We start from the raw sequence: 22,694 nt of genomic DNA, 5'->3' as shown, positions 1-22,694 counted from the left end.
TAACAAGACAGGACCAAGAACTGCTTTACAAAACTAAGTTAATTTTTTTTAAACTTATCTGATCATTGCCTTTTTTTTTTTTTTTTTTTGCAAAATGCTGCGTAGTTTTGTCTATTCAGGCCTCTTAAATGTATTCTTGTAAAAGTGAACTTGCTTTTTGGTGAAACTGGTGGACCTTGTTTCTTTTTTTCTTTTTTTTTAAAGGGTCACATGCCAAAAAGGTAAAGAGCTGTTGGTCTACTGCATGAAATGTTCACGTCCTCAAGACTTCTAACTTAAATTCCAACTTCTCCAAGACTTAAATTGTTTGTTGGGCATAGTTTTGGCTCTTAATTAAGCACAGATTGCTTCTTGGTTTGATTATTCATTAAGAATTCAGATAAGAAGTTAATTCAATGCAATTGATGCATGATATGATGGTCAATTAACTAAAAAAAAAAAAAACTTGGTACACATGTTTTTAACCAGAAACCTTAGCTCATAATTCAACCAAATAAACAAAGTAAATGCAGAGCATTCATTTTTAAATGTGCCTGCAAAGCTGCTGTTTACATCTCGAGTTTTCCGTGTCGTAAGGTTACCGTACTGTCCACCAGTAGTTAAACAGAAAGGACATGAAGATGGTGTTTCTAACCCTGCATTGTCTGCAGTTTTTTGGTATACGCTGATATTCCATGATTGATTCAGGAGAGGATGTAAATTTGAGAAGTGTAGCTTCACCTGGTTTTTAATACAAAGAACTCACTGATTTTGAGCTCTGACCCCAAAGAAATGGTCAAGCAACTTTTTAACTTTACTAGAGCCTGCTGGAGTTTGGATTCAAGAGAACAAGGGATTGACAGCTAAGTTGGTGTTTTTTTTGATGTGCTGCTGGTGCAACTGCAATCAGATTTAGATTGCAGTTTGATTTAATCACATTTGTCATGTTTGATTCCCTTTTGGTCTGTGTTGTAAGTCCTTAACATACTGCCAAAAATGTTGTACAATGTTGTGAACCCCCCCCCCTCAAATAATGTACTTTAATAACACAATACTTTGGTGATTCTTAAAATTCACCTGAGACCTTTCCGTTTCCCAGTAGGGTTCCTATCCTCAGCATAACCCCTTAAATCTTTGTCGTACTCTGAGTCATGACAGGCGAATGTCTCACTTCCTGTCCATCCAGTCCGTCATAGGATGTTTTCTTTGTTTCATCTGTCTATACATGCTTGCACTTGTTGCAAAGAATTTTGGGTACGTTTGTGTGAAGGCGTGTGGCTGCAACTGTAACATGGAAACGGAGGAGTTGTATGGTTCCCCTCACTTATTAATGAGCCACGTGCCGCTGAGCACATTGCCCTGCTGCTGCTAGTAAAATGTTTCCGTAGACGCGTGCAGGCTGCGAGGTAACGCTCCGTCAAATTCCCATTGCACTGGATCTGACCCCTGTTGGTCTGCAGTGTAAAAGACTTTGCTCTAAACCTGGACTTTAACTGCGGTAGAGGAAGTGCCTGTTTGGTTACCCACATGCTCGAGTGTTTAAAAAACAATTTAAGTTAAAATGAGACACCTCATGAACAACGTTGAGGCATATGTGCACAATTAAAAAAAAAAAAGGAAAACAATTTAACTTTACAGTTTCCTTTGGTTTATGATTTATTGTGGCGTTGTGAAGAGAAAAGAGAAATTAGTTGGCAAGTGAAAACAGACGTTTGATACAGGGTTGTAAAAAGAACAGTGGTTTAGATGCACCGTACAGCAATGTGTTCAGGGCACATTTTTTTGTGATAGCATTATTATGGTCCAGGAATTATCAGGTTGGACTAAATCGGTCCGATTGACTTTCAGTCAATGCCACCAGACACAGGTCTAATTGTCCCAGGGTCCAATTTAGAAAGGGCATAATCCTAGGGACCATTTTGGAACCAGTATTTGTTTTCTGTTTTTAAAAAAAAAATCTATTTATGCACATTTACCAGGCCAGATGTTTTTGGGAAACCTGGATTGTTTTATGGCACAAAATAGGTCAAGTGTTGTGCACAGTGACAGATGGTGGAACGAGAGAAAGGCTTATGGAAAAATCGCTCCAAACGTGATTATCCTCTTCAGTTTAGCGAAAGCCAAACACAATGGGTATCATTAGTAAAGGGAAGGGGGTCACAGGTTGGTGTGAATTACTATCGTTTTAATTTAGAATATGACATCGCCACAAAGACATATGTTGAAGTGCTTTCAGTGAGACCATCGTCATGTGGGGTTTTCGGGGTCTAATCTCAGGGGGCAGCTGGGTGCGCAGTGACTGATAAGAGGCCTGCTGGGTGGGCGTGGGCTCAGCGTGCCGGGAGTCCCCCTCATTCTTGCGATGACATTGTCAGTGGCACTTGCAGAAAGCTGCTTCTGTGTTTCTACATCCGCACACTGCTGCTAGTTATAAACCTGTGACAAGCTGGTGGGCAAAGTCTAGTAGAGTCCAGTCTCAGACGACTTTATGATCAATGCAAGAAGCAGGATTACACCTTTTCAGTTGCCATGTACCTCTGCTTACCTTCAGAGATTTGTGTATTTTGTTTGGACTTCTTTGTGTCACTTTTTTCTTTTTTTTCTTGGACTTCCTGTCCTTTTACATTGAACAATGAGGCACATTGTAACCTTGCAATTCACTTGAAGTTATTTCAGATAAGTTTGAGATAGTTACACTGAATGATATGCCATCTTGCAGTACCTGTCTGAGCTTGCTTTTTGCAGCACTCTCTAAATATGAGTGTGTAAACCACCAAATCTGCTCTTACTTAAATTGGGTAGGGTGCAGTCGGGAATTGTGTCTCATTTGTCATGAGATTCATGCTTTCAAAATAATATACAAGACCTAGCATGAGTACGAATGATTGAAGAAAGAGGTGTGGGTGTGGGTTATATTCTTTCAGGGCTCTTTGTGCTATGTTATGATTTCCTGCCTCACTGACCTGCTTTGCTCTTGCGACTTGTGTTCACTTCAAGGCTTTGAATGTGGTACATTTTGCAATGCTGATCAAAAGTTTCACATCCTGAAAATACCCATTTCTTCAGTGAGGGGTGTAAAGCTTGAGACTTGCTCTGCGATACGCTTCACACCCACTTCTGTCGGTGCATAAGTTCAGGCCCGGGGTTGGCTATAAGAGGTTTAAGCTTTTACGTTCACATCTCCGATCAAAATGGTATCTTGAAACAGCTTTTCCTTCACTTCACTCAACAGTAGTAAGTAAACCAAGATAATTGGTTTACTTAACTCCTTAGTTTGATTACACTGACAAATACAACCTTGAGCCGCAACCACTGATTAGGTTGTTAATGGTGTTTAATATTAACTGACTGCATGCAAATTAAAGTATACATCTCCGGTACTTCTTCTCACAACCTCAATATAGTATTCCGCCTTAATATGGTTTCATCATATAAAAAGTCACACTTCTTTAATGTTTTTCCCATGTTTCATATATTTATATATTTATGTTAAAACAAAATTGAGCCTTCAGAAAGGTGGTTTATTTTGTTTAAGCATGCTTATCTTCACTGTTGTTTTGATATCTTGACAAAGAAATCAGTTTTTGATAGCTTTCTGCACTTTTGACATTTTTTTTCTGACACAATCATGTAATAAAAATAACGTTTTAGAAACTTTGTCCAACCTTGGCTGTAAGACAAATGAACAGCCTACATGTAGCTGTTTTAACACGCTTTGCTTGTGCACTTTATTCATCTGAAAGAAGAGATCATCACTTCAACAGGCGTCGGCTGACAGGGGAGAAGTTTTTTTTCTTTTTTTTTCTTTTAATAGCCGCTGCAAATATGTGTGAGTTGAGAACCACATTTCTATTCAAAGTTTTACAGGTTTATGATGGGGCAAAGGTCTAACATGCACACATTCCCCTGAAGGCAGTTGTGTACGTTTGTAGAGGCAATGACGCAGTATGCAAGCTTTTGAAAATACATGTCAGCATGTGGGATGTTCATTCAGCCTGGGGGTGAATGACCCAAGAGAAAGTCCTCTGAGTGTTATCAGTTACATGAGGTCATGTGGTCCATTGACACTATGATTGATTATTCTTTGTTCCTTTCAGCTGAAAGTTTAAATGGACAGTGACTCCCTGACTGTGTTATGAAATAATTTTTAAAATGTTTTTTAGTCTTGATGTCACAACTCACTGCCGGCTTTCCCCCCATTTTGAGTCTGATCCAGTAGTCTGCCTTGAATCCCACACAAACACAGTAATCATTAATACCTCAGTCAACACAGACACAGCGTTAAACATTATAATTCTGAGCCCGATTCATTTTGAAAAGACTATATTAATCTGAATACTAAATGATGATACACAACTGGCTGGGAGTGTGCCTTGTGTGTTTACTTAGTCTACCAGTACAACCTGTGCGTGTGCGTGTGTGTGTGCGTGTGTGTGTGAGTGTGTGTGGTAACTTGGTCGGTAGGTTATGCTTTTACAGCTTTCCCTTTTTAAATCTTTTGTTGAGCAGCAGCCGATGCACTTCTCAGTAACGGACTGTGACCTTCACACAGCCAGTTACGGAAAACAGATGGATAAATATTCATGACAGATGGGGAGAGAAATACGGGCAGGGATGACAGGCAAATTAGGGGAGGGGGACAAAAGATGTACAGCGTGGCAGACAATGAAAGAGGCAGGGTGGTAAAGAAACATACATATGGTACAGAAAAAGGATTAAAGACAGGAAAAACAAGACGCAAGTTGTTTTAAAAAAAAAAACAAACAAAGTTGGATAGAGAGGCATACAGATTGTTTATTTTGGATATTGTTTTACAGTCATGAGAATTTGGGTTGTCAAGGGATTTGGAAGGCACTGATGGGCACAATAAGTATAATCTTCATTTGTGTCTCCATTGTGTTTATTTAGACATTAAGTATGTCCTCCTTTCACACTGCAAGATAATTTTTCTTATTTCAGAGTCTCTAGGATTCTGCTGTAATAGCCTGTAGGTGATCTGTGTCACAGTCTATGTAGTCTAATAAGATGTGAGAAGCTCACGATGCGTGAAACATACGATACAATGTCAGTGGGCCCTTCAGGTAATCCTTTTGCACTTAACCCACATGAAAGCCAAGTCACAAAGGAACAAGGGGGGGAAAAAAAAAAAATCAAGGGAGACTCCTTCTGCTCTCCATGGAAACCAGAACCAAACAAAGCCGAAGACTGTTGCTTTCCTCTGGAGGAGAGTTGGAGAGAGTGAAGAGTCACTGGGTTAGAAACAGTGCAGCGTTGTTTTCTCTTGGGACGGCTACAGCAGCTACAGTATGCAGTTAACTGTAGTCCTACACACTCACTCCCGTGGTTCTGCAATGTTATCTTTGTAATAATTTACAGTATTTTTTTCTTAGAACTCTGACATCTGGCGTCGCTGTGTTTTGTTTGTTTGGTTTTTTTTTCCTTTTCTTATGTCTTCTTGTCATTTGATTTTCTAACATGTAAACAGGGTAAGAATGATGTAGGTGCCGTCTGGCCCAGCAGGTAACAAAATGTGTCAACCACTCATTTGCTCTATAACTCACATTGTTGTATAGCAGTCAGAGCTGTTGAAAGTCCCAAATTTACAGCAAATTGTGCCAAAATTGCAGCATTCTATTATGTTACGGGCACAAAAACACAATATCCCTTTGATATGTTGTTAAAATATGGCTATTGTTGAATGAGATATAATGTTTACTAGTAAAAAAAATTTTTAGTATTGGTCTATTCACTCAATGTAAAGATGCAAAATTAGAGGAGCGCTTGTATACAAATTTTATCTACACGTAATCACTGTCCTGCGTATCCAGTATCCCTTTGGACCTTTTGGCTGTGCAGAAATTAACACCATATATCTGCACGATGATATAAGCGCATAAAGCGTGATAGAACAGTGATAATATACCGGGATGTAAAGTAAGGTGAGCTGCAGACTCTATGCAACCAACAACAATGGCAGAAAGCGTGGAAGAGAAATGAACATTAGTTACCGCTAAGCTGACTCAGCAGATTGTAAGTAAAGACGTCCGTCGGACAGGAATTCGTGTTTGATTGGAGAGGCTGCTGCTGGCGTTGTTGAGGTGGTTGAGATTAAAAAGCACGACAAAGGATGGGATGATGCCTCCTCCTACAGTTATTTCCTTGTCTCTCTCTTGTGTTTACATACTGAAACATGCACAAACATCCACACACACTTGTGCATTGATGTCATGTCAACCTGCAGAAAGTCGGGTAGTCCCATGTGAGACGCAATGAGGCGTTTCAGTGTCATTTCGTCGTTGTGCAGTTTATACAGTTGGTAAGGTGCACACTTATAAAGACACGTTTGCATACTATACTTGAGGGGACCCTCCCTGAAATAATACATTCCCTGCACCACACAGAAAGGCACCACATGGATGTGCGAGATTCAGTCTATGTCCAGTCTCCCAAGGCGCATTCCTCAGCCTTGTTCCCCCTGAGATGCAAAGGGCGTGTGTGTGTGTGTGTGTGTGTGTGTGTTTTGTGTGCGTGAATGCCCTTGTGAAGCTGGGTCAGGGGGTTTGCTCTGGGCAAGTTAAAACTACAAAACCGCAAAAAAAAGTCTCTAGATTGCAAGTATAAGCAGTCTTTTTTTTTTTTTACCTGTGTATTTGTGCCTAAGTGATACTGTTAATTGCCTCATGATGTAAGATTTGGGTTTTTTTTACAACTGCACACACTTGTGAGGAAACCATGTTGACCTGACAAATCATTTAGCTTCTTTTTGACGTGCTGGGAGTCCCTCATGTCTGTTTTCTGTGAGGCCACTGTTCCAGTGGAAAATGGAGACAGGTCATCCCACACATGCATTAACCACTGCAGTACTCCTCCTAGTTCATATATAAGTCAGCCATCATTTTGTTGGTTTGTAAATGTGAGACATGAGGAGAGGAAGTAGAAAAAGAAGCAGACAGAACATTGGCACAGTTCTGGGACGGGTGTAATTCAACTCGCCTTATTTTGGTGATTTAAATGCCATGTACTTTTGCTTTCATCAAATGTGAGGTACAAACTAAAATTCCTTTTGTGGTCATCTCAGAGAGCGGAAGTTCATTTTGAATAGCTTGAGACAGTTCTGAAGCCGGCCATTTTTTCAGTATCGATTTAATCTGTTTTTTTGTAGTTTTAACTTTCTCTCATTCAAATAATGGATTTATCAGCTAATTGTCTAAATCTTACACTGTACGTTATGATAAAAGTAGGAGGCATTATAAAGACAAAAACTACACTATTTCATGAAAAAAGCCACACGTGTATATATACAAATGCATTTACAGTATATCAGTAGTAAGACCCCAGACAGTGAGTTTGTTGAGCCTGACAGTGTTGGTCCAGGACGGGAGCGAGTAGCAGATGTTAGCAGAGGAGTGAAAGTTTGTGGTGTGTCAGTGTTTACTGTCGAAGCTTGTTAACTAATTGACCGACGGTTTGATGGCAGTAGGAGAAGTCCTGTTGGCTCAGACTGTGGGTTGCTCTGGCGGGGGAAGTTGGGCTTCTCTGGAGCTCTGTTTGACAAGGCACACGCATAGTCAGGGTGTACCGAGATGAGTCAAAGAGTGTGTGTTGCTGTGTGCCTGTTCTGTTTATTCAGATGTTTTCCCACAGCCCCCACAAAGCATGGAGGCATCAGACCCCACCAGGCTGTTTAGTCTGTCGCGTTTCTGCAAGTCACTGGGTCGACACATGCACGCGTACACGCACACAGAGATACACACATGTGTATCTCCTCCGTTTCTCACCATGACATATCACCGTCCAGACAAATGTTCTCAATCCCGCACACTCTGTAATGTTCACCTTAATCTCGGACGCCCTTCTTTATTATCCCTCAGGTGTTTTGAGCTTCTGTTTCTGTAGTGACGAAGTTTAATTGTTGGTGAAAAATTTATGGTGTGTGTATATATATTTTGTAGATTTCTGTAAATTCATTTGATCCAACGCTGTTAGAGGTTTTTAACAATAGTGCAACATGAATCACTTCCATTTAACTCTCTGCTTTTGACTCTATTTTAAGTCTGGGTTTGTCTCCAGTTGTGTTCTTACAATTATGGCCGTGATCCTGTGGCTCTGACTGCAGGCACACTTTAATGTTGTGTTTACCCATAGTGGCCCATGAGTCAGCCCTCACAACATTGTGTCTCTTACACATAAACATCATGTGTTTGGCACCTTGTAATCACTTTGAGTCACTCTATGGCTTTGGTGTTTTGATGTTTTCCAGGAAGGCATTGAACAATCTACTCATGTTTACATTTGCCTCCCTTTATTGCTCAGAATTCCTTGTGATTCTATATCTATCTGTGCGTCTTAGTTTAGCCATACTGACACTTAATGGGTTTTACGGTTCCTCCATTTCCCTAGTTGTGCAGCGAGGGTGTGGAACTTCCTTTCCTGTTTTGTCTCTGAATGAAAGTTAGTCAACATTTTAATTGCTGACCTGGGTTTCTTTTCTTTTGGATTCCCTTGGGTGATAGCTGGGATAGAAAGGTCCAGCACATAGTGCAAGCAGTACAATAAATTTATCTTTAAGGTAAACTGTGAATTGACTGAGTTGAGATATCAAATCTTAGCATTGGATGTCTTCATTCATTTACTGTCTCGCTTAAAGATTTATGTCGGTTTGATTTTGATGTTTTCCACCTTTAGTCTGCCACATAACTCCAAAAAACGTTTAGTAACAGTGTGATGCATTTTCTTCCCCGTTATATCGCACAGCCACACCCCGTATCTTGCCTCTTATCTATAATTTATGTTGAAGTTTTAAGGATTAAAAAAATTGCTCTCTCTGGAGAAGTGAAACTCTTGAGTTCATAGTATTAGCTAAACTGAAAAAAATGATGTTTCGTTACCTTTGCTGTTAAAAGGTTGACCTAAAAGGGAGGAAGTAAAATGCAAAAATCCATCATGAGGCCTGCTGTTACTCATGCAAGTTGAATTTATTGTTCTCTTTCACTGTCTTTCAGGCCAGGAACAAAGAGACAGAAGTTCTGGCTGCAGCCAAAGTGATTGAGACAAAATGCGAGGATGAGTTGGAAGACTACATGGTTGAGATCGACATCCTGGCCAAATGTGACCATCGCTACATTGTCAAGCTGCTCGACGCATTTTACCATGAAAACAAACTGTGGGTAGGTAACACAGGCATCTGGTCAAGGCAACCAGCTTCAAGTGTAAACCGCAGACCTCTCAGCCCTTCTTTCCCTCAGTTTGATCCTTCCTATATGAAACAAGTCTGCTATAAAAAAAAAAAAAAAATGAAATGCCCATATCACTGTTCGTATGGGAAAACTGTTAACGGGGCTGCTCTTGTATTAGACTGATGCATAGTGTACCGAAGAGAGCTTCTCTGCTGTCTACACCGTTACCTTCCTCACAAGATGTATTGCTTTCACTGGGTATCCACCAAGTCTTCTTTGCGACCTTTCCAAACAGATCCACAACACACACAAGCCTGAACGATCAGTGGGGCAGTGGTAAACCAAACCTTTTTAACAATGTCTGTCTGCAGGTTAATGGGATGTTCATCTGTGACTGCCTTGATATTTCCTTCCAACGATATCTCATTTAGAGTATGTTTCCTCCCACATATGAAAGCTCTGTTGAAAAATAAAGGTGAGAAAATGGATTGTCTAAATGGGAATGAAAGAAGGACCCCAGGGTGATATAATGCATCAGAAATAACCCAGTCCTCACCCTGACATTACTGCAAAAATGAAAATCGGTTCAGTGTTTTCTGCTCTTGAGTTCTTTTTCCTCTCTGCACTCACTTACTGGGTCAAGTATAAACTTTTCAACTCCCTCTTTAATCTCCCAGTCTATCTGGCCAAGAAAAATAATAGTGACCTCATGCTGGGGCACAACCTTTTAATATTTGAAGAATTACAAGGCACTGTTCAGACTAAAGAGTTTTTTGTTTTTTTGTTTTTTTAACTCCTCTGCTTTTGATGTTACCATAAACACAACACATGTTGAAATTAGATTTAACTTGTGTGTTGTTTTTTTTTTTTTTTTTTTTTTTAATCCACTCATCTCTGAACAGTGAATGGACTGTTCTTCTGTTTTCCAGTTTTCTTTCTATGTTCGGTTATCAAAACAGTAGTAATTGTTAAGTACATTATTAAAGTTGTAATTAAGATTTTAGTCCTGGTTGATTTGGCGACGTGTGGGTACCGTGGCAACAGCAAGCACGGTTTAATACTAGAGGAGAAACACTTTCATCAGCTTCTTTGGCAGAAATTAAACAGAAGAAACTTGTGTGTCTATTTGCAGTAAAGTTACCTTGCTCGGGCCGCCTGCATCTGTTCGTCTAACAGCTCACTGCCGCTGCTCACTCTCCTTCCATTACAAAAACGAAAAATGATTCGCTGACAAAAACGTGCAGAAAATGACCACTGTCATATTTTGTAGATGGCTTTTATAGACAGATCGTGGTCATTGCAAACCACAGTGACTGACAAATTGAGTGTCTTGTGACTGCCTCACAATAAAAGCTACCCTGTGTTTTCGCCAGCTGAATGCTTTTAATGTGAAATAGTGGCAGTAGGATGTTTGGTCTGGATTATTGGTAACTTAATGCAGCTCTGAGACTGTGTAAAGGGAGGAAACAGTGAACAGTTAGGCTGAGGATTATATGCCTGCATCGTTTTCCTTTGAATCCCATGTGTCAAAGTTATCAAATATAGGAACAATCTCATGTAAATCAAGGATTATAACTTTAGTCCAACAGAACGTGATCACTGACAAACTTCCAGAACGTTAAAATTCTCCACAAATTCAAGACAAATGTCTCACACCTCGAACCAAACAAACTACCAATAACTAGATGTGTTCTTGGGTCTCCGCCGCTACGCTCGCTCACACACACACACACACACACACACACACACACACACACACACACACACACACACACACACACACACAGCTGTGTCATGGCCCTAGAGCGGGTTTTAGTTGTGTTGGCCATAGCTGGAATTCCTGAGCCTGGAAGGTGAACGTCCCCCATCAGTCAAAAGCTGGACTCTGAGAGACTTTGTTAGTTTGGGCTGATAAGTCAAACGTACAAACATCCCTGCGTGCAGTATTCAGACCATATGCTTCCCGTGTGTGTGTGTGTGTGCGCGTGTGCATGCCATGCCCTACAAACTTAACATTTAGCATTTAACATTTAGTGTTTGGTTCACTGGGGTGAGATGATGAATTACCCACGACCCACCCGTTCTGCTTTCTACTTAGTAAGAGTGGGAACGAGAAAGAAAGAAAGACAGTGAGAGAGGGGCCTGTTTGTTCCCTTCCAGGAACAATCTGGTCTTGAGGCTAGTGAAGCAGCCAGGCGTGAGAAAAAGAGGGCCTTTTCACATGGGGATGGGACTGCTGACATCAGCACAGTGAGAAGAACGAACAGAGAGAGGCAGAGTAAGAGAGAGGAGAGGAGGACAGTTAACTAGAAGGACATAAATGACAATAAAATTGCCTCTAGTGATATCTAGCCATGCAGAAAGTTTTACTTTTTTTTTTTTTTTTTTTGCGCTGAGGTGTGATGTATGCTGCCATACCAATACAATGGAGGTGAAAGGAATTTGCATCCATTTTCAACTCTCAGCAGCTTTCATGGGATCTATTTCTTTGATGGAAAGTAGTGCCCATGAAAATTGTTGACAATACAGCCTGTTGATTATTCAGGGGAGCCGGGACTCTGTTTTCTGGAAAGAGACATTGCTGTTTAAATTTGTAAATGAAATGTAAATTTTGTTTTGAAGACAATGGAATTCCATTTACCTCTGTATCTGAGTGGGGGATGAAATCTCAGAAGGATATCTCATTTATTTAAAAAAAATAAAATAAATAATACATGGCTGGATTAGATACACCCCGGAGGTAACTGAGGAAGTCTGGAGCCACTAATCTTAGTGAACAAATCCTTGCTTGTTAGATGTTGCAGAGGCTGGTGGAACACATCACATCACACATTTAAGGATGGGCGCTTATCAGCAGTAAAACATTGAGCATAGCCGGAAATGAATCGCCATTAATAAGACTTGGTTCCTTCCACAGATGTATCCTCCACCCTCCTGCTCCCTTCAGTTACGTTGGCTGTAGGTGACATCAAGTAACTTAAAGGAATGCTTTCAGATAGTAATCAGAGTAGAGATCCAGCAGAAATGTTGATGAAGAGGTATAATATCACAAAGTTTCTAATAAGAGTTTTAAAGCCAGGTATCTCATCAGACCAAAACTACAGCTTAACTACACTAAAATGTAGAATACGGACAGTTTCTAGATGATCTTAAGTGCTTTCAATGTTATGCTTATGAGTTTGTTCCGGTTCTGTGTGTGTTTGCCTATTGTCTACCCAGCGTCTCTGTAAATAATTATTTTCAAGAGCCTGTGGTTTGAAAAAGAAGGAAGAGACGGTTTGGCTCTTATGCCGGTCGATGTTTTTAGACACAGAGAGACAAGGACAATAATCTGTCTTTATTATATATTTGCAACTATTTGCATACAATGAGGGCTACATAATGGCACTGACTCTGGTTGCTAGGTTACTTTTGATGGCACTGCAAAGCCTCAGTACACGTCAGTGTGTTGGTTCTTTGTTGGCATCATCTGATATACACCTTGGAGAAAACACTTATCACTGAAACATTAGTCATGTTCACTGAATGGCAAAGTCGAGGAGTGCGTATGTGTGATTCATGCTTTAAATGCTTTTATTTCTTTTTTTTATTCAGGTTTCATTGCAGTTTCGAAGTGGTTCTTTGTTGGCAAACAGCCTTTTACATTCTTTATACCTCTGAGGTGAATCACTGTAAAAGTACAGAGCTGTACATTGGAAGAACACTGCAGTGTGTCAGCGAGGTTTTGTAGACTGTCTAAGTTGATCCAGCATGGCTCTAAAGAAAATAAAGAGGGGGGGGAATAAAATGATGATAATATGTATTATAAGACATTGTATGACACTAACTTGGTTTGGTTTAGTAGTTCTCTAAAATCAAATTCATCTCTTGAGAGTTTATGTTGATTGTTGTTTCTTCGTTCGTGTGTGTGTGTGTGTGTGTGTGTGTGTGTGTGTGTGTGTGTGTGTGTGTGTGTGTGTGTGTGTGAGAGAGTGAGATAAAAGATGCTTGTGTCTGCGTGTATGCTCAGCCCACAGTGGGTATGCTTTGCATCCAGCTTGACCAGTCTGGGCACATTTTTTTTCACTGCCGTACAACATGTCGTCCAGAATTCTTTCAGTCTGGGAGAGCAAATGAGACACTGACGAGAACACAAGCCAGTTGCCTCTGGCAGTAGGGTAATGTATAGCTGTTTAGATTGGGCAGTACAGTGTGTTACTACTGAAGGTTAGGAGGGCTGTTTTTAAACAGAAAAGAGAGAAAATAAGCGTTGGGTTAGCGGTGAGCAGGAATAGGGAAGTGGTTTGTACTGAAACATGCCATAAACCTCCCTCTGTGTTAGCACAATACAAAAAACTGGAGTTTGCTTTCAAACTACAGTATTATTTTATAAGTATTTACTTGGCATTGCATGGAACTTCTGATGTGAGACAAATCACACATTTCTACAAGAAAATACTAAGTAGATTGTTTGAGAAATCTTTTTAGAAAAATACATAAAATTATAACATAAACAAAGAATCTTGACACAGATGCCTTATTTGTTTTGTGACCAAAATACATACTGAGCAGATATTTTTAAAGTAGAAAAGTAAAATTGTCAGTGCTCTCTGGTTGAGACAAACTTGGTCATGGAGATGCTGTAAATTACCTCAAACCTGAACTGCAATTTCTTGTTACTTATTGGCCAGATAAAGCAAAATAGTAGACTTTTTGAGTGTTAAAATTGTATTTATTTTCAACCAGGAATGTATTGCAGGAAGCAGCGCAAACATGTAACACACAGGCCAGACTGTCTTTCTGCTTTCTGCGATGTGAAACTGTCTTGAAAAGAAACTTTGACGAACTGAAACATCATTGATAACATGACGAAACCCAAACTTTGGGTTTGTCAATCCAACCCTCACAAAAGAACATTGTTTGCCGAGATTGGCATTCCTCATCTTCTGGTTTTCCACAATGTATGTGTGTGTCTTCATTTGACTGCATGTGCATGTAGGTGTGCATATTTTCTTGCATTGACCTATGCCTGGTGTTTGTGCGCCTTTTGTTCTTGTCATTCTCTGCTGGGCTTTGCCTGGACTGAAAGTCCACACCCCATCCAGTACCAGGTTGATGCTTTGACAGTGTTGTCATAGCAAGCAGGACTTAGGTAAGAATGACACCGCACAGTAGGTATGCTGCACACCACCTAGGGTTGATCTTTGACCATTTGGAATCAATAGATCATCAGCAATTAAGCAAGTTTGTATCAGGCAATGCTACATTTATATATATAGTTTATGAAGTGTGCTTGTAACACATGTACACACAGTTTTGTTAACATAGTTCAACTGCTCTGCACAGGATTATTTTGAAATCCTATCGTGTCTATTTTCCTTGGCCCCACTTTACTTGAATGAAACATCGGATGGTTTTCTGCCAGTTATGTGTGTGGGTGCAGGTGTGTGTGTGTGTATGTGTGTGTTTGTGTGTATTAGAGAGACTGACTATGTAAGGAGAGGAAATGAAAGGTGATTGTTGGAAGTTGCTGTTGGCCGACAAGACACCATTTAGGGAGTGTGTTCTCAATCTTTTTTGCTCGCCTGTCTCTCTCCCCCCCTTGTGTTTTTACTTCACTGCTGAGCTGGTATTATACTGTATATTTGGCAGTGTGTTCCAGGAAGTGTGTATACACCCTGACCATTTATCACACACTTTATTCTGAATCCAGCTGTCCGCTTTGCAAAGTGTGTGTGTTCTAGTACTTTCACCCAAGAGAGTTTGATGTTGACTGATGCAGGGCAGGGAAAGCTCTCCACAAGTAGTGATGATTTATCAGTCAGCAGTGCAGGCTGCAAATACGTCCAGACAGAGATACTTAATAACTTTTAAAAAACAGCTAATGATGAAATAGCTTCCTTCCTCTTGTCCACCAGATGCAGCAAGTGTAAAAACTCATCTTAATGTTCATGTGTCCACTGGGTATTAAACAGCTGCTCACGGAAAGCATTATTTTTATTCACTGTATTAATACAGTATATTACAGAATATTCAGCAAGAGTCACCGCTGTCAGAAACACCGTCACACATTCCGCTAAATTTAACAGAAGCAGAATGATGCACATCAAATTCTAACACACAGAACTCAAAATGGCACAGTTGTGTTTTCTGCTTAACTTCTATGGAGAACATATTACACTGATTTACAGCACGGGAAAGGTTACATTTGTCCAAAGCAATTGCAGGTCAAACTTTCTCTCTGGTGGTGGCGTTAGAAAATGTTACACAAAAACTTTCTGCTGAGCGGCTACGCTCTCTGTCACAGTCAGAAGGGTCTAAAATTGGTCTCGAGTTCAAACATCAACCCCTAACAGTCTATCACTGCTTAATATTTCTAGTCAAAGAATCAAATACAATTCATTAACAGTATTTTAAAAGATTAAGAATTGGCATGCTAGGGGAAAGTGAGTTGAGATATATTAGTTTAGTACAAGAAGAAATTTCAAAGATACCCAATTTGTAAATTTCAATACTAGTTGTGCGTGTGCTCCTTCCAGTTGCTACATATAAATCCCGGAAAAAATGAGTTTGCAGCTGCCAGTTGTTTCCTAAAAATTGATATTCAAAAAGCTGTGTCAAGTCGAAATTCACCCCTTCTCTCCTGGCCCTGTTTTCCCAGATCATGATCGAGTTCTGCCCTGGAGGTGCTGTGGATGCCACAATGCTAGGTAGGCCTCTCTCGCTCTCTTTTTTTTTTTTTTTTTGGTTGTCTTTGTGCCTTTTATGAGCTCTCCACCTTCCTCCCTGTCACGAGAGTCAGTTTGAGCCCCCGTGGCAGTGCTGTGGCATCTGCACCTGTCCCTTCAGCAGTGACCTTGAGGCGACGTAGAGACACGATAAAAGGTCAAAGATGTGCTGCCAATCTATGCTATTGTTTTAAAGCAGCATGCTTACTTTCGATCGGAAAAATGGAGAAAACAAGCGTTTCTCACAGCACTGTCAATTAGCGCTGACCAGGCACTGCAATTTCACCAGCCTGGCCTTGAATACTTTAGAAAGCATTCAGACATGGTGGAGTCCTCTTGTGTGGGAAATCCCCCTGGTCTGTTTTCACTGGGTAATCCCCATCCTCATAACTGTCTGTACCCCCTCTGCAGCTAACCAAACACAGACACCGTAGAATAAAGTCTGCGGGGCAGGACTAGCTTGGATATGTGTGAAAGCCTTTCTGATCTGGGATTACTTTCCAAGCAACACTATCTGAGAGACATGATTGATATCATCAGAGGTTTACCTTTTTTCTGTTTTCTCTTGCGGGGGTCACACACTACATCAGTCCCCGAGACTTTTGTCATGATGTATGTACCCTAATTATGGAATTTGCAAGGTGTGCGCAATGGCTTCTGAACCCTCAGCTGCTATCTCACTTCCATTCTGCTCTCGTTCTCCCCTACCCCATGTTTAACCTCGCCTGTCTCCTTCCTCCGCTTCTCCTGCCCTTATCAGAGTTGGATCGTGGGCTGACGGAGCCACAGATTAAGGTGGTTTGTCGCGAGATGTTGGAGGCTCTGGACTACCTCCACAGCATGAAGATCATCCACAGAGACCTGAAGGCCGGTAACATCCTTCTCATGCTGGACGGGGACATCAAGCTTGGTGAGAGTTTAGATTTTTTTTGCTTTAAAACAGTGCTTTTACATATGAAGCTGACATTTAACTAAATATTTAATGCATTAGTGGGTACACAATGTCCGAAAAATGCAATACTGTATGTTTAGAAGGTAATTTAATTTGGAGTTTGAGGACCACATAATTTCCCTTTATAGTATTTGTGCTGACAATAATGTTAAATGGAAAATTGGTTGTGCACAATCGTATCCACACGTAGAGAAAAATTGGGATCCTGACTGGTGGTTAAAATAATGCTTTGATGCTTCAAACAGTGATTGGCTCCACAACATGCATATATAGTGTTTGAACTTTCAAAGGCTTGAGCAGGTTATGATGGCCAAGACTGGACACACAGTCATTGAGGTTTCTGACAAAAGACTAGGGATGCAAAAATGATGCCCATCACACTCACTGGATGTTCAAGGAACAGGGTGAAAAAATGTGCGACACTTTCCTTGGAAACATCCTGTCACACAGAAAGTGATGCCATTTAACTCTGTTGAATCCACAAATCTACCATTAGAAAAATAATTATAGAAGAAATCTACAGTCTTCAAGAAGTGACCAAGAAAAAAAACAGGAATTGTGAGATTCCTGCAGAAGAGAAAGTGAAGGGCTTAAACATATTTGAGACATAAAGGCCGGGAATTATATGTCTCACTTTACATCCCATCATTCACTGAGAAAATCATTTCACTGCCAAAATGATGCAAGTGGAACAAATTCTCAGATAAAGCCCAAATTGTCACTGCACATTGCAGGTTATCTCTGGACCTTTGGTCTGTTCTGTTCTTTGGCTCACATGCAAGACACACACTCATGTGCAGACCTACAAGTTAGAGGCCCTGAACCCCTCCTGTGACAGTGTAGGAGGGCCATAAGTGAGCGTTGTGTGGGAAAACTGCATTCTGAGAAGTTTTGCATATTTTTATTTATTGGCTTTTTGAAGAGATCTCCACATTCTTCACATCGCACAGCTGAAGATGTGGATCCAGTCCAATGGTCAGTATGGTTTGGATTAAAGTGCAGCTTTCCAGATAAGGGAAAATGGTTTCTTAACTTGCTGAATGTCTGCCTGACACTTGGATCCTCAGACATACAACTTGAAACAAAAACACAAATATCTGGGTCTCTCTTGCATGCATGATTTTTTTAGTTTCTTTAATCTCCTTGGCTCTCCGTCATTTTGCAGTCATGACCAACAAACCAGAAACACTGAGTAGAGAGTAACTATAGGCTGCATAAGAGCTTCATATTTGGGTATTGTTTCTTTCTGGAACTGGCTGCCATTCTGTTTAGTTTAAGTTGTTTCCAAATGGTTTATTGGTCCATGGTTTAATTACAATTTCTCTTTGTTTTTGTTTTTTTAAATGACACAATTTGTCAGCCACTGTGCTTCCTGTGGCTGACTTGTATTTCTTGTTAAAGTCCTTTTCCACTGCTGTACATTCTCCCCTAAGACACCACAGCTAGATATAATTACTGGGAGTTGCCTCTTTAAACTCATTAAGTCAGGACACTGACTCATTTACAGTCTCCAGACTTATCTAACTATATGTTAATTCAAGCAAAGCATTGAACATTATGTTTTTCCATGCAGCGCAGCTTGCTATATACTTTTTGGCTCATATTTATAAACCTCTACAGATTGTTCATCTTTAGGTATGTTTAGAAATGCGACCACATTTAAGAGCTGCATACATGTTTAGAAAACAAATGTCAAATCAGCTTTCTTCCTTCTGCTTTTTCAAGGCAGTGATCAGTAACGAAGGCAAATCAGTTTCGAAAAGGCAACACCGCCCATGATTTAATACACTATCTGTATTTTCCACATAAAATCATTAAGACAAAACACTAAATCCCAGTCATGACTCTATAACATAACACATTTTATTGTGCACTCCTTTAGTTCCTGGTGGTGTATTATGAGAGCCTTTAGGTGTGTAGTGTAGAAATATTTGTATAGAAATATAATAATGCTTCCTGAGAAACACACCCTATGTGATTGATTGTTGATTGTTAACCTACCAAGAATGTAGGTTAAATTCAGTGATACAGCAGATTTTAGAGCAGAGGTGGGGGGGGGAGCCTCTTCACCAGAATGTACTGAACTGTATTTGACCTGTGGTTTGAACCCCTATTGGTATGATTTTACTAGAATATTGAGGTTATTAATGTGTAAACTCTTATTTGATTTACGATAAAAGCATTAGTACTTTTTATGATCTCTGTAGGAGGTAAAAATTCTCTGTGTGCAGAAGTTTAGACTGCAACAGTCCAAATGATATGTTTGACTGGGAAGTCAAGGATATTTGAATTGTAGTCTGGCCTTTTCTATTACGGGGACTTAAGTGACTGTCGTGGTTTTGCAGTTTGTAACCGAAGCAGTCGGCCTGCTTCCTTGTGATTCAAATCCTAGGGCCTCTGCCAAACACTTCTCAACCCTGGGCATACGAGTCTTAATATCCGTACTTACAGAGAAAACTGTAAGTGAAGAGTCGAACCACTTCTGAAATGTGAAGGTCATGTCAGGGAATAGGGGCGGCTTGTTTGTGAAACTGATTCTGGCTCTGTGTCTCTGCCCATCACAATTTCATAGCTGCTTTACAAGCTACACACCATTTGTCTACCAAAGGGGTTTTTGTTGAATGTCTTTCAACTGTCTCACATCATCTTTCTTTTGTCTCTCTTTATTCTTGTAGCTGATTTTGGCGTGTCTGCAAAAAACACCAAAACCCTACAAAGAAGAGATTCCTTCATTGGAACACCATACTGGTGAGTAAGACATAGACCCTTTATCAAAACACCATTGAGGGACCTTATTGACCTTGGTATAGACCATACAGCAAAATCTATAACTGTATCCATATCAGCCATCCTGACATGAGCTACGTAAGTGGTGGATTATTGCTTTTTGAGAAAAGAGATTCCTGCTACCTACCACACCTCCATAATACTTGAGAAAGCATAATGTTATGTATATACACAGTAAACCCAATACTCAAGCCTGTGCTTTAATCCTCCATTGTTGTCACAGCCAGTATCCTTTATACCTGAACAAATTGGAAATGTCTTTGAAGTCTCCACAGTGAACCTTGTTCCATAGTGTTCTCTCCTTTGTGAATATGGTCGGAGCCAGTTAACCCTTGGCTAGACCAGGTCATCATCCACTAGGACTAACCTCCCAGCTCGATGGAAACATGACTGCCCCCCCACTGCCCAATACCTATTTGTCCTGAAAAGAATATTGCAGACAGTTTTGGTGTATACCTCTCCCTTGAATGCACTGATAAGCAACCTCAGGAAGAAACAGGGAGAAAACATTAGTTTCTTTGCATGTGAGTAAATCTAGGAGCTCAGAGTAGAGTTATGAGAGCCATTTTGCAAATTGTCAGCAAGCACGTGCTGACTGAAATTGTTCTTGATAGTAAATATTTACTATTTTGATGCAATATAGTATGTACTGAAAATGCTGAAACACTCCTTATCCCAATACAGTCATCATCGGTTAGTCACAGCTGTTGCTTTAGATATGTCTTAATATCAGAAACTATTGAATAGTTTAATGACTGAATTCTCTATGACTAGCTGTGTTGATTGATTGAGCAAAACCTGATTTTTACAACATGATATCATAATTTAAGTTTTTACACGCTGACGTACTTTTTAACTCTTTCTCTTCCTGCTTAGAAGCACATTTTTAGGAGCCAATCATAGTGACATAGACTTACACCTAAAATATAGAAAGATGAAGGATTTTAAAGACTTGATTATGGGCTTTAGCTTTCCACTCTACAGCTAGACTGTCCGATTTAAGCACTTTAAGGATAAATACTATTCAATGTGCAGTATATCTTGACTTGGTGGCATTCAAGTTGATTTTAATTGAGAGTGAGAGTCAGAGATGCTAACCTTTTTTATTTTGCCTTTTCTCAGGATGGCCCCAGAGGTGGTAATGTGTGAGACAATGAAGGATGCTCCGTATGACTACAAGGCTGATATCTGGTCCCTGGGAATCACACTGATTGAGCTCGCCCAGATTGAACCCCCACACCATGAGCTCAACCCCATGAGGGTGCTGTTAAAGATCGCCAAGTCGGAGCCTCCCACCCTGGAGCAGCCCCACAAATGGTGAGGGTCCATATTTTCACCAAATTTTTGCAGCCTCAGTGTCCTGTAATCTACTGCAGAAATGTTGTCCTTCCCGTCTCTTCCTGTATTTTAATTTTGCCCTTTTCAAAACTACCGCAACAACTCAGCAGAGAGGCAGGACGTAAGTGAGTTCTAAACTAAAACTGTTTTCATATCAGTTTTATGAGTCTGAATGTTCCATGGCTGCAAATCTCGTACTGCAAAAATGAAGTTGTCAGGTGCTGCGAGGAGACTTGGGATGGGGATTTGACTCATCATTCCTGCTGAAAGCTTTATTTTACAAAACACAGCTGTGCACAAGGATTATCCACATGCAACAACGTCACATATCTTGAAATGTTTTGTTATGTTGTAACCATTACTTCATCCCTTCCCACCCTCACCTCTTCTTCAATGCTTTTGACCGATACTGTTTCTTGCTTTATTCAAGGTCACAGGAGTTTAAAGATTTCCTGAAGAAAGCTTTGGATAAAAACCCAGAGACTCGTCCAATGGCAGCACAACTCATGGAGGTAGGCCGTGACACAGTGTGCAATTATAATCTAGTGAATGTTATACAATGCTGCACTTTGATATATGATGGAACATTGTCCGTCCTCTGTCCTTATCTTGCACCAATACACATATACAGAGCCTCTTACTCTTCTATTTTAAGAACTGAATGGGGTGATCTGTGCCAGGGAAGTGAGCCGTGCCCCATGGAGGGCACTGGTATGTGAGTGGGAGAGGAATGGAAGGTGTAGGGTGGGCAAGAAATGGAGCAGGCATAGGAGTAGGATTTCTTTAAAAGTGAAAGAGTTAAGTGAAAGAAAGCCTAAGCTGAAAAAGGTAAGGTAAAGAGAGGTGAATGAACACTTAGGGCTTTTAGAAGCTGTTGTTCACATTCTAATCACCCTCTGAGAAAGTTCCAAACATTTTCATTAAGTACAAAAGAGGTTTTTGTCCTGGCAAACTTACATTGATCACTCTTGTATCTTATTATTACAATCCCCTGTGTTTTACAGCAACAGGAAATCAACCTAAATCAGGGCTATGGTGGTCAAGGAAACCTCAAATGTTTACATGCAAGTGCATCGGAGATATTGCCAAGGGGAGGCTGATGACAGTTCTTCTGGCAGTAAAAAAAACAAACTAATATCCGTTGGATGAGCTTTGGCAACTGTTTCCCGAAATCCGGAATCTCAAGCAAGAAGAATGAGAGAGAAAGTGAGCAGGGTGTGGATTAAAGCACGAGAGCAGTGTCTATTAAAATTCAGAGCCACAGTTTCCTGTCTGTATCCCACAGCTGAGGGAATTCCAGCTATTTACATTCCCGATCTCAGCCAAAAGTATGCCTGGATTTACCATGAGCTTGCCACCTCTGGCCAATTAGAGAGAGGGAGAGATGAAAATCCTAGACCCGGACCCACAGGGAATTCTGCATGTGTTCTCCAGTGGGGGAGAGCGAGATGGGTGCGGTCCGGTTTTTTGGTGCCGTGCTGGAAGTTTTAGATGTTTATCATACTTGCTGCTCCTAACTGCTGTCAGATAGTATTTACTGTAGTTAGCTTTGCAATGATGTCAGTTGATTGAAAGTTACCATTAGTGTATCTGACAAGTTCTAGATCAGACTTTGTTATGCAGTTATTCACTGGAGTGTGTGGATGTGGGAAGCAGATGTAGTGCAGTGAGTGAAGAGGAAGATAATACTGAATCAGAGAGTTTTTGGAGTGTAGGTGTTAAACCGAGGCGTGTGTGATTGTATGTATGTGTGTA

At 40.4% G+C, this 22,694-nt stretch overlaps 1 protein-coding gene across 1 annotated transcript in view; it reads left to right on the top strand.

Annotated features, from left to right (window-relative positions):
• stk10 (serine/threonine kinase 10) overlaps positions 1-22,694 on the top strand; it is a 43,147-nt gene that overhangs the window by 2,914 nt on the left and 17,539 nt on the right. Inside the window, exons 2-7 of the mRNA XM_040150786.1 lie at positions 8,982-9,146; positions 15,796-15,844; positions 16,623-16,772; positions 19,490-19,562; positions 20,724-20,918; positions 21,370-21,451. Of these exons, the coding sequence (XP_040006720.1) occupies positions 8,982-9,146; positions 15,796-15,844; positions 16,623-16,772; positions 19,490-19,562; positions 20,724-20,918; positions 21,370-21,451 (714 nt within the window). The remainder of the gene's footprint in view (positions 1-8,981; positions 9,147-15,795; positions 15,845-16,622; positions 16,773-19,489; positions 19,563-20,723; positions 20,919-21,369; positions 21,452-22,694) is intronic.

Source organism: Xiphias gladius, chromosome 17 (genome assembly GCF_016859285.1).
Source record: "Xiphias gladius isolate SHS-SW01 ecotype Sanya breed wild chromosome 17, ASM1685928v1, whole genome shotgun sequence".
In the NCBI taxonomy this organism is placed as follows: domain Eukaryota; kingdom Metazoa; phylum Chordata; class Actinopteri; order Istiophoriformes; family Xiphiidae; genus Xiphias; species Xiphias gladius.
Note: the sequence above shows the minus strand (reverse complement) of the source record. Positions and strands in the feature narration are given on the sequence as shown.